Source organism: Vanessa atalanta, chromosome 11, assembly GCF_905147765.1.
Source record: "Vanessa atalanta chromosome 11, ilVanAtal1.2, whole genome shotgun sequence".
Lineage (NCBI taxonomy): Eukaryota > Metazoa > Arthropoda > Insecta > Lepidoptera > Nymphalidae > Vanessa > Vanessa atalanta.
In genome coordinates this window covers 1419013-1438927 of record NC_061881.1, presented here as the reverse complement: position 1 = coordinate 1438927, position 19915 = coordinate 1419013, and the positions used below count along the sequence as shown (strand labels likewise).

Genomic DNA, 19915 nt, shown 5'->3' with positions numbered 1-19915 from the left:
GCTAGACCCATGGAAAATTGAATCATTTCTGTAAAGCACGGAAAATTTAATGACATGTAAGAAGAACAAAATTACTTACACGTATAATATTTTTTTGAGTTTTTAAAGGACCTTGGAGAGACCGCAACAAATATATAACCGAGACCAAAGCCCCTCAAAATTTACTACCCTAGGCACGGACCTACTAGGTCTTTAGCAAAATCCGGCCCAGCAGCGATTAACTATGATACACTATTTTGATACGTGTATCCTATAAACAATATAATTACAGATCGCATTTTGATATTTCGAGCACTGAGCTCGTGTTCTGTGGTGAGTTTTGAGCCTAAGCGAATGAAGTAGGGAAAAAGCGTTTGGAATATAATTCATTACAATATGTAGATTATAACAAATATGTACGAGGGATTAAAAACAAAGAAGATGTATCAATATGATCAAAATAATACGTGTGATTATGTCAACGTACATTCCACAAAAAAAGGTTTTAAGCAAGAAGTTTAAAGTATAAAATTATATAAAAAATTCGAAATAATTAGGTGAGGTGTGTGAGAAGTCTAATTTAAATAAGGGCTAGTTTATTTTTTAAATTAAAAAAAGCATACTGTTCAATATGTGATCAAAATAATTTAATGTTTTTACTGTCTTTGAACTTTAAAAAATATATTTATGAATAGTCTTTTATAAATGTTTTCCGATAGACATAACATTAAAGCCTATCTTGCTACCTTTCATCATATTATCTACCTTCCATATATTTCTTTAAGAACTCATTAAACAAAATTCTATTAAAAATAACATTATTTTTGTGTTTGATGGTATGGATGGTTTACCTGATGGTAATAAAGTTGTTCTCAGAGTCCATGAGAAATATGAACTATTCTAAAATTTAATGAATAAATTCCTTCGATTGCTAATGCGCCTCCAACCTTGGAACTTGGATGGTGAAGCTGGTGCAAAAAGTATAATTTGTACAGATCGTGTTTCGAATGTGACATGGGTATATTTTTTTATTGTTATATACGTGGACAAATTACATGGTCATCCTGTTCTGTTCTTCGTTCTGGTTCTGGTTCGAGGCTACATCGTATTATACAAAATACATTATAACGACTCTACCTACCAGCTCTATGTGACCGCCGAGAAAACTACTCACGATAAATTAGCTATCGCTTTGTACCAAATGAAATCTTGAGACTGGTCAAAAAATTCCTATGATTAATTTAAAAAAAAGCATTTTATTATATCATTTATGCTGGAGATAAAACAATCCTTATTCTCTTTATTATATTAAAGTCTATATTTTTTACTTGTATGTTTGGTTTAATGGCTTGCTTTACATATATAATGCTTTTTTTTTTAAAGACAATATTTTTTTTAAATACATTTCTAAAAAGCTTTTTTTTAGTTTATTACTCATTTATACACAAGCCGTCTCGTATTAAAAATGATAAAAAACCTAATCTAAACTTATCAATGAATTTCAAGTCGATATTAACTCGTTATTTGACTTTGAAACTCATCGTAAAAAAGGGTTACTGTTGCGTCATCCATCAGTAAAAAATATCATATCTTAAATTGTATCCGTGGGTCAAATTACTTTTGGAGACTTAGTAAAATAAAACGCAATAAAGTAAATATAGTATAAAATATTGCTCGTTTTAAAACTGCTGAAAATTTCGAAATGATTTTTTTACCATTATATTAAGCGTGTTTCGGTATCGTTATATGTAATGTAAATAATAATTTGTATTAATCTACTTAACAATAAAACTAATAAAATAACCTACTTAATTATAATACTTTCTACAGAAACAATATGATAATTGTATTGTAAAAAAATAGGTTTGTACAGTTAGGAAGTACTGACTTTAAATTTATAAGTAAAATTTATTGTTTCAAATAACTAATAGAAAGTTACATTTAGTGCTTGTGATTCCATTGGTAATTTAGGCCCCAAGTTAATTAGGAACAAGAATAAATAAATTGGTGAAAAATACTGCAAATTTTTCAATATTGTTTCATTAAGACTACTAAAGGAGTGAAAGACACCTTTGTTATATTAATATATCAAAGATACATATATTTTGGGCCTTCGCTGGTGATTGACTTTTTTTCTTTTTCGCATAATTAAACAATGAAATTATGTTAAAATTCGTACAACCATACCACGTGGTTTTAATCTATAATATACTTATTTAAAATCAATGTTAATAATTCTTAAAATTTATCAAAATTTTAATAAGTAATTTTTTTTTTTCATCTCATTTATGAGAAACCGTTAACCCCAATTTGGAAGATAATGAATTTCTAGTGTTAACCGCAAAACGCCGGCGCGGGTTCGCAGTGACCTCGTTGGTTGAATTGTCTTTTATGATTTTACGTTTTGATAAAAATTGCTAGTTTTTATCGACGTATTTGAATTATTTGAATTTATATTGGTTATTTAATTTGATTATATTATCAATTTATATAGTCAGTGTCGTAATCCTAACTAATATTGTAAATTAGAAATTGAGTTCGTTTATTGCCTACGTTTTCTCATCTTAACTATTCAGTCGACATTGAATTTTTTCATACCCTTCGTTAAGGATACAGAATGAGATATATAATAATAACATTTACAAAATTCACCCGCAAACGAATCTGCGGAAACTAGTAATTTATATTTAAAAGCGTTATCTATTTTGAAACTTAATATTTTAAAGCATTGATGCCCTTCTAACCCAATACGGCTACGATAGCCAGTTTCAAGCGGGACTAGTCAACTGCACGGGACATATTGTGATGTACAAATATGTGTGGAAATACTTTCTCTTACCTGTTAGGAATTAAAAAATTAAAAAGTAATAAATTTGCTCATGTCGGAATCTTTGTCTTTGATTATATTGAGAGTATATATAATGTTTGACAGTACGTCAGAAGGTCATGTAGAGACATGTTATGTGTGGTCATGAGAGGCTCTTGGCCGGCGGACTCTCTGGTAATAATAAGTATATAGAATAAACAGTTATATAATAGTCAATAAGTTATTAGTGATTATTCCTTCTCATGATCCGATAGGACGAAAATCCGAAAAGACTGCAAAGAGTTGAGAGGCAAGACGTCCTTTTCGAAGTATGTGGAGTGCGTAAATTTCTGTGCTCGGCTTACAGAGTTAATTTTCCTTAAAGAAAACTCAGTAACATTTTCTTCAACTCATTTACGATAACTTGTGTTATTAAACTTTTATAAATTCATTGTGCCTTCCTATACTACTGAATTATTTATTATTAGATCGGGTTTGGAGTTTATTCCACATCCCGCATGTTCAGGACTTGACATCCCGTATGGAATGATATACATGTACCTAGCAGTTTTTTAAACGGCACATGCACCTTAAGTGACAATGTTTTTCCTCATTGCAAATCACGAGATCAAATATTATATAACAAAATCAAAACTAAAGATCAAAATATACTTTATTCTAACAGACTTTTACGAGCAGTTTTCAATCATTTTACAAAACTATATTAAGTGAAGCTACCACGTTTTTGGAATGTAGATTCTACCAAGAAGAACCGGCAAGAAATTCAGTAGTTACTCTTTTCCAAACATTTAAAATAACTTTGTAACTTAAATATATTTATGTTAGTTAAATACAATTATATATGTATAATGTATATATGTTAGGTCCTTACATATGAAATTGGCGATTTGTGCTGGAGGAATATAAGGTAAATTTTAGCAAGTATGCGCCGTTGTTATCTATGCACTTTTGCCATCTCATAGGTTCATTGATCCCTTTACTAAAAAAACCTTGGAGCGAGAATCAATAAACTCTTTGAAGGTGGTTTGGACTGCCACATCGGCGTTGAATTTATTTCCATGTAAGAAGTTGTCCAAATTCCGGAAATAATGGTAATCTGTTGTAGCAAAGTCCGGGGAGTACGGTGGATGTTGCAGAAATTCCAATTGTAGCTCATCTAACTTAGTGGTTGATTGTTGTGCAGTGTGTGGTCTTGCGTTGTCGTGAAGCAGCAGTGGCCTAGAGCGATTGATCAATCTCGTTTATTTAGCACCTAGCTCTTCATTCATAATTTCTTAAATGATTTTATAAATTTGAAAGAGGAGATATTTCATATCAAAGTGGTCAGTACGATAAAACGCTAATTTCATATATTAATACCTACTATAATATATCCTGCCTGAAAAGCAACAAGTAATAGCTCCGAGCTTGACGCACACAGCACTTAAGCATATGTAAATTCAGTGGTGCTTGCCCTGGTTTGAACGCGCAATCTTTAATTGTGATTGAGTATTGACGTATTTTAACAACTAGGTCATCTCTGCTCTTACCTACCTAACCTAACGTAATCGTAAAATTACTCTACTATTATTATATATTAATAATTGACTTGCTCTAATATTATCATTATAAATAGTTCAGACGATTAGAACAATAAATAATATTAATGATATGAGTAGCTCAAATAAGGTCTCGTTTTGATAATTATAACAAATTTGATTAGACCTGAATAATTAGTGACATTATAACTATTACCTAACCCAGTTAGATAAATACTGTAGTCTGCCCGAGCTATTTACAGTAACCAAGGTTTTAAAATCTCATTGACCTAATTATTTGTGTTTATGAGGTGTGATAGTCGTAACACTGGTCGTGACCTAAACAACATAACCTCTGGAAGTACTATGAATGAAAAAAACGGGTATATAGATAATTTTTCTTTTGAAAAAAATTCAAATAATTTGAATTAAAAACCATTATACATATATATTTAATTTCGTTATATTTTAGGCAGTTTATTAATTACAGGGACTTCAATACACAAATACGATAACATTAATAAGTCCGTCCAGTAAATGATGAGATATCTATATAAGGGATTGATATGTGCCATTATTTAAAGTGAAATAATGTCATTAACATCATATTCGCGTAATGATTAAATCTAAATGTCAATTGCGTCATGATTCGAAAATAAGGATAACGAACCCGGTGTCTGTGAGATTGTCACAACAGAAAACTGTTCAAAGTATGAATGAAGCTGGCATAAACTAAATCAACATCGTACGAGAGACACGGTACCATAACCTACCTATAAAAAGATAAATTTACTACAATGAATCAAATGACATTGAGCTCCAGTCATCGAACTTAGCGTATCACAATTCGGTGGGTTATCTATCACACACGCGCCAGATAACCTCGGCCCCTATATAAGACACAGATACTTAATACAATCTTCAGTACACATTCAAACACCAATTGATAAACTCTAACTGACTGTGCTAACAGTAATTGCATGTGGACCATAAATACTCTGGCGATTTGAAATTGAGTGGTGTTAAAACACTTGCATTAATTTTGCTATTTATAAAGAAAGACAAAGTGACAAGATGCGTTTCTTTAAAATATTTTTCGTAATCTTCGCTATTCTGCTACTGTCAGTGCAGACGGAAGGACGTCCTTCAAGGAACTTCAGAAAGCACGTACAAAAACGTTCGTGGTGTCTGCTCAAGCTGTGCAGCTACCCGCCCGTCTCGCACAGGGTGCATAAACTGAGTTAATTTCAAAGTGTTCAGTTTTATAAAATTGAAGATACAATGGACATAAAACATGAAGATACAAGTAACTTCATGGAGATTAGTATCGTTATAACTACGAGTATTTACTCGTTTATTTGACCTATATTAGGTCACCGCCTAACAGAAGTAATGTCTGTACTTAAAATGTAATTAAAGTATTTCTTGGTTTTGTTATTAGTATACAAGTAGTTTTTAAGGTGAATTATTAGTATTGGTTAGTAGTAAGTGATAGAGCTATGTAGATCATTCTAACATTGTTATAAAATATTGTATCCACATTGAAAATGTAGTATACTTACCTATTTTTAGAATATTATAAATTTTGTAATATGCCTGTAGTATTTTAGATAATATAATTATTTAAAATGTATACGTAATAAACTGTAATAAAATAACTTACGATTTTAATTTTCCTGAAATATACATATATACCCTATTCCTTCTCTACAGAGTAAAAATATACTTATTTTACATATCAAATAAATTTAAACGATATAATTTATTTACTTATTTCATTAGATATTGCTGAAAATATTTTAAAGATACTTAAACTGTTTAGAAAAATATTATTTTTTATTAAAATGAGGTTTTAAGTATAATACAAAGTGTTATTTGAATAGTTTTGTAAGATAATTGATAAAACGCCAAAAAAAAATATTACCAAAAATAGTTTATAACACCTTTCTATAGACAATACGTTAATCACATTACGATTTAAATTTAGTCAGACTATAATTAATTTAGATAAATATAAATTGTCTGGGGTCAGTAATCCTGATGTATTATTAATGAGCATTAGAAATATTTTTATATTAAAATATACGTTGATATGAGAGCTAGGGTTAAAAGTACCGATGTTATAAGTATATCATGATACCAGCAGTAGTGTGTTAGTTGTTTTTTGTATATAGGGTTTTAATTTCAAAAAATGTTTTTTTGATTTAGAATAAGAATCGTTCCTGGACATTCGTACTGTTTGGCAAATTATATGGTATTATAGCCCCAAAAAAAGTTAGTGTAAATTGACCGCATAAAATTGAAAAACACATTTTTTTTATTGCAACAATTATTATATTTTGATTTGGCGTTCTGTGTCATTATAATATTAAAAAAAAACTTCCGTATAGGGCGATGATCTTTGCACCATTTATTAAAAAAAATTGAAATTAAATACAGACGCAGTCGCAAAATTGCATTAGTACAACTTTCAACCGGTAAGAACTAAACTTTAACACTTGATAGAAGATATTAATAACATAACGTCATTAATTAGTTGTTACGCTCGTTATAATAATTAAATTTAAAGATCATTCGTTAAGTCTTTAAAAGGAAATAAAGCCTGCGCAACTTACCTTTGACATTCTTTATGACATAAACCGTATAGGCTGAGTTTACACTTAATATTATTTAAATTTTTTTTATAATAAAAATGTATATTATTTATTATAAAACGAATAACTCTCGCTCTCTTAGAAGAATAATTTCACGTGAAAGCTTAGTATTATTCATTATATCAAGTATTGTGTGCTACAAATGTCTTATCGACATGTTAATACAAAATAGATAAAATTATTAATTTAAGTAAAGAAAAGTCCGTATAATAATTGCGTCATATTGGAATGCCTTTAAAAAATATACGATTATAAACTTCCTTAATATATTAATTGCTATATTTACATACATGTCATTCAACAAACAAGCGCGTGTATTCTTAACCCGTTATTAATAAATAACATAATTGTTTATACATCATAGATAAATCTGCATGAAACAAACTAAAATGCAGCATTGGTTCATTTAGCAAGCACCTAAGTTGACGCACTTCGACACAGGGCACTATAAATGCATAGTCGAATCGTATGATTATAATATTATGACAATTTTATTTCTGCTAAGCGACTTTAGATTTTCTATCAATGCAATAGCAATAGGTCATGTTTTATTGACATTTACACAGTGAATGTTTTCACTGTCATTTAGATTAACCACGACGTGGGTGGGAGATGGGGAAATATCGTTTGCAATGTCACTTTAGTGCGTGTGCACTTAGTTTTATAATATATGGCCTTTGTCATCAAAAGCGTGGATTACGAATGTATCGTTGCTTTTGGACTCAGCGATCCTATATCAATATAGATTGTTTGAGTGATTATTTTTTTAGAGATGGTAAGATGATATTACTATTGAATCTTAGAATGATGGAGTTTTTACTTGCTATCAGCAGATTTAAAATATATTTTTTTAAGTATAAGGTTGTTAAATCTTTGCTTTTTTTAAAAAAAAGCATCAGTTTATAAGGATTAAAAAAATATTTACTCTCGATAAACTCTGATCTACATACTCGTAAGTTATAAGGAATTATTCCGAGTTGTAATTTACCTATTATTCTAATGAAAAAAAAAAAAAAAAACGATGATAATGTGTGTATGTATATACCATCTGACATCACAACTTGGTAATAAGCAATATTAAGATCATATCCTCTCGGAGAATGGGTGGTACCATCTGACTGCCAACCCTAGCACCGCACGCGCTCATTGGTCAAATCAAATAGCGCTTTTCCGCCTTGTTTTTATACTCCCAGCGCTTTTTTACGAAATCAGTCCCATAGATTCTTGCTGTTAATTGTAGCAGTTGTTGTTGGCAGATTTATCTTACACCAAAAATGGTTTACTTAACCTTACTTTTCTATCTTATAAAATCCGTATCTACACAATCTATACAGAAAAAATAACGTTCTTATCAAAAGGATTAAAAAAAAACACGTTTCCCAGCTCCGTACTAGTCACCAGCATATTATATTATACTAAAGATATAAAAGATATGCTGGTTAAAGGTAACAAAGTTGAATCCTTCGAACTTAGAAAATAGCTGAATCATCAGATCGTGTGACTCGTGATGCAAAAAACATTATTTATCTTACGTTCTGAAAACTAAAACTCTATCGTATTGCTATACTTCAACGGGTGGGAGGGCTTCGTGCAAACAGGTCAGTATATTTATTTTAAATCTTTGATTTTCAAAAAAACGTGTCGTTCAATAAAATGTTTAAAGCTATATAATATGCTAAATATAACATACGCAAACAAGCGGCCTTCGTTTCAGGTCGCGGCAAGCGGTTTCAGAGATCTTTTAATCATTACATTGTATAAAACAAAGTCGCTTACCGCTGTCTGTCCCTGTGTATGCTTTGATCTTTCAAATTACACAACGGATTTTGATGCGGTTTGTTTAATAGATAGATTGATTCAAGAGGAAGGTTTATATGTATAATACATGCACAATATAGTAGAGAAAAACTGATTAATTGAGAATCTTCTAAAGCGATGTGATCCTTTAGTTTTTGCGAGAAATTATGGCTTATTTTCGAAGCGATTTTAAGAACAGCATTAATCCTTATCCAATTAAGTAATTAAACACATTGTGTATTTAATATAAATTAATATGGTCCTGTGCAGCGTGTAATTTAATTTATTATTTAATTTATTATTAAATTTAATTTATTATTTTCGAGGATATTTCAGATTTAAAATGTAGGAACAAAGCGGTTTGTATTGTCTAATGACAAAAAAGCTGTGAACTTTGTAAGACATTCTGTAATATATTTAGTATCAGCATTGCACCTACGCGAAGAAGGTGTGGGTCGCTAGTATGTAATAAAAGATCTCTGAACATATCATATTAGTGTATAAAAATCCTCTTCGTAATAAAGAATAGTTTACCATACAGAAAGTACAATGATCACTATCCAAATGTTATGTGTCCAAAATAATAAACAAATTACTTATATGAAGTACGCAAATTATGAAAATACTATTAAACACGCGTATACGTTACGCGTCACACCGTAACGTAAAGAAGTCGTAACTATATTTTATAAGTGCAAATGCACTCGCTCGGTACATTCGCACTTAAGAGATCAAGCCCTTTAGTAGTATACGCAATGTTTACGTCATGTGTTGCTAACTTGATGTTAATAAGAATTGAAAAACAGCACGTAATATGGAGTATTTAGACGCGTATGCGAGGACGTCACAGTAATATTATTGTATTGCGATCCATTGTATATAGAAAAGTAATTTATTGACTATACCCTGAGACTGTATCCATTATTTGGAACAAAATTTAACATATCAAAGTTACAGATTGTCAACTAAGTATAAGGGATGTCTCTGTTTGATATGTATTTTAGTTCTTTTGTAGAGAGTGACACTATCTTTATATATAAGGTTTCCTCATTAAGACCAAATGAAATTTAAACAAATATTTTTATAGACTTGGCTTGTGCCAAAATGTGATAATTTGAAAAAAAAAGAGGAAATAAAAAAGAAATTCCTAGTCAAGGGTTTCAAGTACGCCGTCTTTTATATAAAGTTTGTATAGTATATGATTAGAATTTAATAAAAATTGTCGTATTCATAGTTGTATAATTTTTATTTATCTAACACGTCTATAAATCTTGCCCTGTTGATCATCTGTGTAGTACATAGTATACTTAAGCTTATTATGTTTCCCTATATTTTATTAAAACTCAATATAACCACACAAATATTAGGCGCGAGATTGCGACGGCAACGGCTTTAGCGACCGTTATTAAAACCCAGGACCTCAAGACCGGCAGCCTTATAAACTAGCCACTACGCCCACAAGGCGTTTCAATCGCTTGAAAATATTTATATTATAAAGGATAAACAATATCGACGTACTAACCCATTAAACAATGCGACTTACAAAAGGTCGCAAGTTCAATATAAAACTTGGGAAAAGTACATCTTCCGATAAGGGAATAAAAACAATTTACTTACGACAAAATTGTAGATGTTACCAGAAAAAACTACTTTATTAAATAATAATATCGTATACCATGCTCATAAATGTAACGGTTGATATCATGTTTAAAGTGTTCTATTTTTAAATTCGTTTTCGTAGACGTCTACGAATCACGTAGAGTTTTGTTTAGTTTAAGACGTTACCAATTTCTCAAAGGAATATATGAAATGTAATTGTTTACGTTTGTAGAGTTGGGATTGTAATATTCGCGTGTAAATCTGTAATTATATAATTTACTGGTTCAATACATATTTTCATTTTAGTAATGTAAAGTCATACATAGTATCGATGTTAAATCATTGTATGTATTTTTCATCTCAGGTGTAATTATATTGATATGATTTATTTGGTAATTACAAAGTTCTTTATATTTACGAGATTAAGTTTTTCGCCATCAATAGTCCGCTTATTTCCCACTGCTGGAATAAGGCCACTCGTATTAGAAAATAATTTTATATGTATGTATGTATGGCTGTTATCTTTAGCGACTGAGCCTCAAATGAATAAAAAAAAAAAAAAATTAATCACTTGACAATTAAGTCGTGCTTGGCCGGATTGATAGCCGCGATCTTCGGTTAAGATATAATTCACTAAATATCATTAAAAAAAACTAAGGAGGTTATACTATAATTAATTATTTCAACAAAATTTTATCAAAAATTACCTTTAATAAACAAACAGATAACGTTATGTAACAAACCAAGAGATATATCTTACACGTATTAAAAACATGAATTACTACGCATTTGGTAATCTTTGTAACATAAACAGTTATGCAATTATCAAATTATATCTACATGTCGGCTACAATTCAATATTTTGTGTAGGCATAAAATATATTCATAAGTATTCATTATTTTTTCTTTATTATTTATAATATATTGCGATCATTTTCATTTTGTTTATACTTCTGAATTTTAAAACAATCGTTATAATAAACCATTAAGGTTCATTATAAAGATTGTTTGACCAGCGAATTCATCTTCGTCGTTATATCGTATAATATTCATTAACTTCTTTATAATGTCAAAATGTAAAAATTCATACAGGTTTTCCTTCCCATTTCGCTCCTAAAGTGGAAATATTCAAAAAACAAATTTCATTAAACGTTAAATTATATTATAGCTTTCTGGGCCAAATTATAGCTTTCTGGACTAAGTAGTTTTAATTGTGCATTAATAGTTATGAATATATATAAATATCAGGATATATCAAAGGGCATAGTATGTATTTTTGTGTAATATTTATCATCAGTCATTTTGATTTGAGACATACCTTGAGAATGAACTATAGATTTCGTCTATTTAATTTACATATCGAAAATTTTAATTATTCACAAATTTGACAAAACCCACCCAGTTTTTCGTCAGTTCTTCTCAGGTCAAATTACATTTTTTACGAATTAGTGACAGTGGGTAGGAAATAAATTCTCATACCTAAAGCATTAATTTTATTCAGCCATTAGGATATTACAATAAGCACCACGCACCTTTGTCATTACATTTAATACTTCAAAAATAATGTTTGACCGTACACATTCATTTAAGAAAAACAATGTTAAGATTATATTGATCATTTAATATCAGATACACAGACAATTCACAATACCGATTAAAAATATATATATTTAAAGTATCAACGTTTACGTCAGTGTACATGCGGCTTTGATAAAAATACCGTGGCGTACATACTATAGCTACTATTTTTATTAAATAGATAATATTATATTAACAACAAAAAACTTTTTAATTCAATACGTTATGCGATGTTTCTAAATTTGAAAAGAATTTTTCTTAGTTAAGATTTAATAACTGAAGTAATGACGACACCATTTTATTTTTTATTTTTTATAAATGTCATGGGTATAAATACAAATGCTGATTATTATGTACTAGCAAACGAATCATCATGTCTCGAGGCACCTGGTAGCAGTCACCTGGATTTAGAGTTATTTAACAGCTGATCATATTTCTTCATGTGTTTTGAAGCAAGTTCTACGTCCACATCCGTTAGGAAGTACGCTTCGAAGTTCGGAAGTGGTCTTAATATTGCATATAGACGTTCAGCGTATTTCCTAGAAAAGTTAATTCTTAGACAAATTTGAAGAATTGTCGGGTTTATTTTACTGTGGAATTAATTCACAAAAACATAATTATACATAGAAGTATACTTGTATTTTACTATATTCACGCATATATATTAATTCGTTGCGTATGCTGTGCGAGCCAGTGTAAGTTTATGCACATGGGACGTTGCATCTTTGTTATCAAGGCGATGTGTGGAATGGTTAATGTTTCTGATATCGCAAATATCTAATGTCGTTGACCACTTACCATCAAGTAGTGTATTGACCGTTCGCCTGCCCATTCTGTATTAAAAAATGACTACCAGATAAAAGGGTTATATTGGCCCTTTCATCACTAGACTTTTTTAAAGCTGCTGTTTCCATTTATTTGTTGCTATAAATGTCGGTGATTTAAGTATCAAATACGCTTTGTCGAATATACCTCGTGTCAGTATTTTTGTCTTGTAGTAGTTCCGCGAGTGAGCGTAAAGCGTGTCTCCGTGCTGCTGCAGCGGATGGAGGGCGCGTGCGCAAGATCTGTCGGCCTCCTTCTGCGAGGGCGCAACATACAACGAGGAGACGAGCGGATGAGCAACGGACTAGTACGCTCTTGTGACTGGAATTTAAATTTATCCTTATTCATTTTATCGGAGTTGTTCCAAATACTAATTATAGTATTGAAAGTCCTGATAATTGAAAATATATTATGATGGCCTCAGAACAACTATGATCCTTTTGGAGACATTCAAACTTTTTTTAAATTCACGAGAAACTGTAATTGATGAAAATATTTCATGTATCGCAACTCCAATAATATCTTCCTCCAACAAATCTAAAACTATGTGGGCCTCTTGGCCTATGGGTGCTTACAATACTATCGTTAGTATGAGCTGATCGATCAACTCCAGGATTATTGTCGTTGGTTTGTCTAATGAATACATACAGGCAATATGTAAATGTAATGTAAACAATAATTAATTCGTAATGGCTTTGAGTCTTGGGCTGGTTAGCGTAACGCATTTCGATTATACCTTACAAAAATTGACAATATTGTTTGGATTTTTGATAATGCAAAATATAAGACTCAAACTAGACGATTACTTACACGTAAAGTATATAATACCGTCCAGTACACATTATTATTATTAAAAATAAAGACAGCGTAGAATGAAAATTACATAAGTATATATTTTTGTACATTACCCAACTCCATAAACACAGATGGCGGCGACACAGTGCGTGACGTCAACACTGCAAACGATGTCGTCCAGAGCAACATTTGCTTCACGCCTCACGGGCCGATTGTAGCTGCCAGTCTTCGTCAGTAACGTTGACATAGCTTCGTAAAAGTCCTACATATAATATTATTCTCAATTATTTAGTTTACCTATGAGCCGAAATGGAAGTTCATCTTAACCTATGATTGCGGGTTCAAACCCAGGCAAGCACTACATAATTTTTGTGCGCTTTATTAGTATTTATAATAAATCTCATCCTCGGCGGCGGAGGAATACATCGCCAGGAAACCTACATGTGTTAAAATGAAATTACATTGAAGTTCTGTCACATGTGTATCCACTTTTTTTTTATTAAACAGTAGGCCGTAATCTATATATAATGAGTGCTCACTTCACAATTTTGGAAATCTCTTTGGTAGAGGTTAGGTTATTCCCATAAATTAGGAATATTGAATGACCGAGGACGCTGCCGTGTGGAATGCCAAAAGATTTCTGGAGCGGTTAATGTATTCAACTTATTGGGGTTAAGTTTTATATTTTTATTTTGTGCTCGATGGATAAATTGTAAGGAATCATACATATTGGGGAAAAAAATTGACACTTGTAATATCTGTAAAGGCCCAATGAAATAGTTTGATAACAAAATCCTGCTCTGAATTCTTCCTAACAGATGAGGTGACTTATGCCTATTATATTACATTATATATTATAGAAGAAATATTAGCTTACGGGTTTTTTAGTATAGTTGGTGTTTTTTAATATTTCCGCGAGTGTCTTGCAAGCTGCACGCGCGACTTGCGTACGCGGAGACTCTATGTGCAACGACACCTGACAATATATTATAATTATGGTTATATAATGATCTTATATATCGTTAATATATAATTATCGTTATTTTGCAAATAGATTTTAGAAAAGCGAACGAGATGAATTATATACCTGTCTTATTAAATCAGCAATGCGATTTTCCGTGACAACGGACCAAAATTTTTCAAAAGCTCTTGGTAAATCCTCTAATGTCTCTTTTATTTCGAGCCTAGAAAATGATTAAATAAATATATAATCAAATTAACAATAGTTATCAACAGAATTTTTAACATATTTTTTTCCAAAATTTTCCATATTTAAGTTAGATTTAGAATTCAAATTTTACCAAGATGATGATCTTAGTCTACGTAGTAGTTCAGCGCAGAAAACGTCACATGCTTTTTCAGCTGTGTCGCATATCCGGGTTTCATTCGGAGACGACAAGCTACTAGGCGATCCACTTCTGCTTGAGTATTTAGGCCTGTTCACAGAAGGCAAATGTTATATTTTTATGAGCAATAATTATTTATAAGTTTTTAAAAGGCCAAGATTAATAGTCAAGGGTTTTTTTTAAATGTATTTAATGAATGTAACCGACAAAGTTAATAAGCAAATGAATTAAATATGAGATCTATTTAACGGCAATTTTTTTCTACTTTACTTTGTACAAACCTTGTTTTATTAGAACTCATTTTAAGCTCCTTTATTTTTCCTTGAATACTGATTATATCGAAGGAACCATTGATTGAAGATTGTTGTATACTTGATGTAAAACAATTTGTTCTGTTGCTAGTGTTGTTAGGCAACCCTTCTAAATGAATTGAAGGTAAGTGAATATTTTCTTTTGTAATCTTCATTGGTCCTAAAATGTAAAATAAAACATTAGATAGACACTATTTAGGATCGGCAAATGATATTACGAAGCTCATATTAGATAAATAAATATAAATTACTTCTATAATAATAAATATTGTCTATGAATATTCCATACTATACTTATTCTATTATGCAATCTCCTTTTCTGGATGGATAATAAATTACGCTCTTTGTTAAATCATCATACATAATTATGGTTTGATATTAATTTGAATCTCAGACATACTACAATCCTATTGTTTCAATGTAGAACTGTTTCTACAGTCTAAATTAATATCAGTAATGGTGTTTTCGGTGGAATGAAAAATGTTCGTGTATTGAGAGTATCAAAAGTACCACCTCCTCGAATTATCTGTACTATCCTTATAAATAAATACTTACCGTTACTTTTGTTTATATGCGGACTTTCACCGGATGCTAAATTTTTTGTACCTATTTCCCATCTATCAATTTGTTCATTCTGTCTCTCGTATAAGGAAGGCAGCATGCCAGTTTTCTCGATATGTTTTTGATTATTTAAGGTAAATAAAAAATTTAGATGGGGACTTGGACATGACTCATTTTTATAAATAGGAGGCAATTTTAAATGGTTGTTCTCTTCTGCGCTGTCGCGATCTGAGAATAATGATACTTTCACGCTGGCATTGTTTTCAAAGAGGGTATCGTTATCGCTGTACTCGCTAGTTTTAGTTAATGTTTGTAGACTTGGCGTTACGTCAACTATACTCTCTTTCTTCTGGACTGTTTCTTCTGTTAGTGGTGACAATAGGCCAAAATTACGGATAGGCGGTTCCACCGATAAAATTGGTGATAATAACTGAGGACTCTTTGATAATTTATTATACAGTTCTTCAACGTCACTGTCAATAGAATTCATCATCTCACTCGTTTCACTGTTATCGTCTCTACTCTTAGTCTTACTATCAAAATATTCGTTTTCCATCAAAGAATCATTTTCGATATCAGAGTCAAAATTACTTGATTCAAACTCACTGGCGTAGCTGTCATGGGTTGTAACTGGACTTTTTTTTTCCGCATTTTCCTTTGATTCATCTTCAATGAAACGAATAACGTCTGCAGCTGACTTATCTACAATCTTTACATCTGTGTTTTTGTCTTTTTCTAATAGACAGAAAACTGCGGCGGTGTCTTCAAAAGTATTCGTTAAAATCACGTTATTGCTATAGTTTTGTATGTTTTGAATATTTTGTTTACACAGATTTTCATTTGTATATTGTATTTCTCTCAGTTCATCACTATTATAACTACAATTTCTTCCAAGTATATGTATTTTGTACGCTATTGATTTGTTTTCGGTTATAGATACAAATGAAGTTTGTGTTTCCAGTGTGTTTTCTGTTGGTTTTTTTGTGTCTTTTTGAGCCAGTTCAATAATAGTCTTGCTGGTTTGTGTGAATATCTCCTGAGCTATAATATTACATACTGGTAAGCTTGAGCCAGCGGACTTGTCCATTGAGTATACTAGATTGGTAGCTTTAGAATCTTGCCTTACATTTAAAATCGATTCTTTATCTGTTAAATTTATTTTGCTCTCACTTTTATGCACTTGGAATGTTTTGTCACTATCGTCACTATCATAATCTATGACGTATGTATCTTTACCAGTTGAATTATTTTTGTCTGAACTGCTGTCTGTAAAATCTAGTGAATATAGCGCTGACGTGGTCACACTTTTTTGGGAGTCGGTATATTTAACGTCACCTACAATGTCTTCGACTTCATTTTCCTATAAAACAAACTATAGTATATTATTCGCGATATTTTTCCAAAAGTAACGCTAACTTAAATGTAAATGTTATGAACGTAAGTATCAAATCAACATCATGTTTGCATTTACAGTACAATAGTATTCAATTAAAAGGGCGAGGTATAGATTACCTTAGATTATTTTATGTATGCATTGCTTTCCATTGAAGTAAGTCACAAATAAAGTCTAATTATCAATAAATTTAGTAAAAAGTATATTTGAACTATCCAATTTTAATGACATAACTCAGTCTGTTTGTGTTAAAATCCGCTGCACTTAATATTGGTGAGTAGAATGTTTGTCAATGATTATATATCTGATATAACTTACCATAATTATAAAATTTGGACCAAAAATTACATTGAATCATATCACATAACTGTAGTGCAACCACGAGACAGCGTATTCAGTATTTGCTAATATTTACGTATAATTCTGACGGGCCATGACACTTTGAACAAGGAAAATTGGGAATGAAAAGTTTTTGTTATAAAATAATATAAAAAAGTTTATATTCAAAAAAGACTAACATACTTTTTAAATTATTAGAATTACGAGTCCTTGAATGTCATACTTTTTTTATTATGTTTGTATCCCCAAAGGTCCTTTATCCAAAGGTGAATCTATCTTTAATTTTTTTTTTGTTTTTTGCCTCCAAAATTTTAATACCAGGCAGCTTTACGATTTAAGTTGGAGGATTCAGTATTGCTATTTTTTTATCGTTGTTTGTTTGTTTTATTAATACGCAATATCTGTCTGTAAAAAGTCGTAGATTTTAGACGGGTATCCGGAAAGTGTCCTTCAAGAGGTATTATTTTACTTGGGATTCTGGATCCATGGCGGCTTTGGATGATATCGACCAGTCTGTTTATTATCTGTTCATCTCTACAACGGAACACTATTTTCAGATTGTAGTCGCCGACGCAATTTAGGCCCTCTTCACCAGTGGTCCCAACGGGTCTTCGGTATACTATACGAATATTTTCGTGTGACGAGATCTTGCATCCACTGTATGGGATACGCTATTGTAAAAACTATAGTGACTGTTATAATGTTACGATAAATTTAATAACTACAATTTATTTAATTTATAATTATTATATATGTTCCCCTGTGGGCTAATGCGTCGTCTCTTTCGCTGCTACCAAATAAGCAAATAAAAATTCGGAGGTGCTTGAACCCATAATCTTCGGTTAAGAAGTTATTAATTGGTTAATTATTTTATATTGTATAAATATGCGGATATTTTTGGACAAGTAGCAAAATGAAACAAGTAAATAAAATGATGAAATATATATTCAGGTCTAATAAAATCTCACCTAACACTACAACATTTTTGTAGAACATTATCACAACAAGATATACCCATTTGTTTGATGGGGCGTAGCCAGAGTACAGCTCTTAAAATAAAAAAACGCATCGGAAAATGATTCCTAAATACAGCTAAACAAAGTTCAGTTTTAGTTGACTAACAAATATATGAAGACTAGTCAAAATTGATTCAATAGATTCAATAAAATTTCGATTTTGCTATTGATCAACATAAGCGACTCGTGTGATGGCGATTTTGATGATAAATTTGACGATAAATAATTACATTATAATTAAACAACGTAATTTATTTGCGAGAAATAAATAATTGTAAGTAACATCCATTTCCAGTTCAGTAAAAGAAACCACTGGCTACGCCTATAAATTTAAATATTATACTCACTCAAAACATCTAAAGGTAAGTACATAGTGTATAGAAATCACTTGAACTTCAATTTGAACAATTTTAATGGCATCGTTGCTTTTGTTTTGAAACGTCGTTATCGTTACTCTTTACCAATTTATCTTTGTTTTTTTTTTTTTAATTTAGATTAAAATATTAAAGTCACACTGTTAATATGTCCTTTTCGAAGAGCGGTTTCGAATGCGTATAAAAATTCAGTGTTGCTGTTTTAAGATTTCCACCAACCAACATTGGAGCAGCGTGGTGGAATATGCTCCAAACCTTCCCCTCAAAGGGAGAGGGAGGCCTTAGCCCAGAAGTGGGAATTTTATAGGCTGTTAATGTTAAAAAAAAATGTTTTAAGATTTATGTGATGTAGACACTAGACCGATTGAGATTTATCTTTTCGACGAAGTATCTTTGAAGTATTGTCTCTATGCTTTGCAATAAAGGATTAGAATGATCAGTTCATTATAAGTGTAATAACTTCTAAATTAATAAACGTCATTGCCATTAAAAATGTTTAAACACGAATTTCAAGGTCACCATTGCCCACACGAGTATATAGCCATGAGAATCGCAGATCTTATTGTCTGATAAACACGACGATGGCATGTTCAGAAGACTAAACAGTACGAGCGAGTACTGTATGTGCGATGTATTTAGTCTTTAGAGCTACTTCAGTTGTTAAACATCAAATCTGTTTTTAAATAACGAATAAAGTGAAATAGTAAATGTTTACAGTTTGTTTAGTATAGGGACAAATTGCCTTAAGTTTTATCTTAAAATGATAATAATACATTCGCACAGGTAAGCTTAGTAACAAAGTAAGTTTTGTATGAAAAGATCAGTTCGCTTCCAAGTCGCGCCCTTACACATTTTATGGGTTGTAAACATATCAGTTAATTTTTTTATAATATATCCTATTACTAAAATAAGGATTAAACTTGTAATTTTACCCATATCACTCTCAAGTGAAGTGGCGCGACTTAGTGATTGAATAGATCGATATGACAGATTAAAAATATAGG

General features: G+C 30.9%; 1 protein-coding gene across 1 annotated transcript; it reads right to left on the bottom strand.

Annotated features, from left to right (window-relative positions):
* Nucleotides 1-11973: 11973 nt before the first annotated feature.
* On the bottom strand, nt 11974-17616 carry LOC125067298. Its single transcript, XM_047675806.1, has 9 exons — nt 17501-17616; nt 15784-17149; nt 15199-15388; nt 14873-15007; nt 14659-14755; nt 14449-14547; nt 13685-13833; nt 12924-13097; nt 11974-12490 (listed from the first exon to the last, which is right to left on the bottom strand). Exons 1-9 carry the CDS (start codon nt 17501-17503, stop codon nt 12349-12351), a joined length of 2355 nt encoding a protein of 784 aa, XP_047531762.1. The 5' UTR covers nt 17504-17616; the 3' UTR covers nt 11974-12348.
* Nucleotides 17617-19915: the final 2299 nt, after the last annotated feature.

Excerpts from the sequence above, each read along its gene's own strand:
- LOC125067298 (XM_047675806.1), bottom strand. Across the intron at positions 15,008-15,198 it reads ATGAGTTCTAATAAAACAAG|GCCTAAATACTCAAGCAGAA; the intron begins GTTTGTACAAAG and ends TTCTGTGAACAG. Across the intron at positions 14,756-14,872 it reads AGACTAAGATCATCATCTTG|GCTCGAAATAAAAGAGACAT; the intron begins GTAAAATTTGAA and ends ATCATTTTCTAG.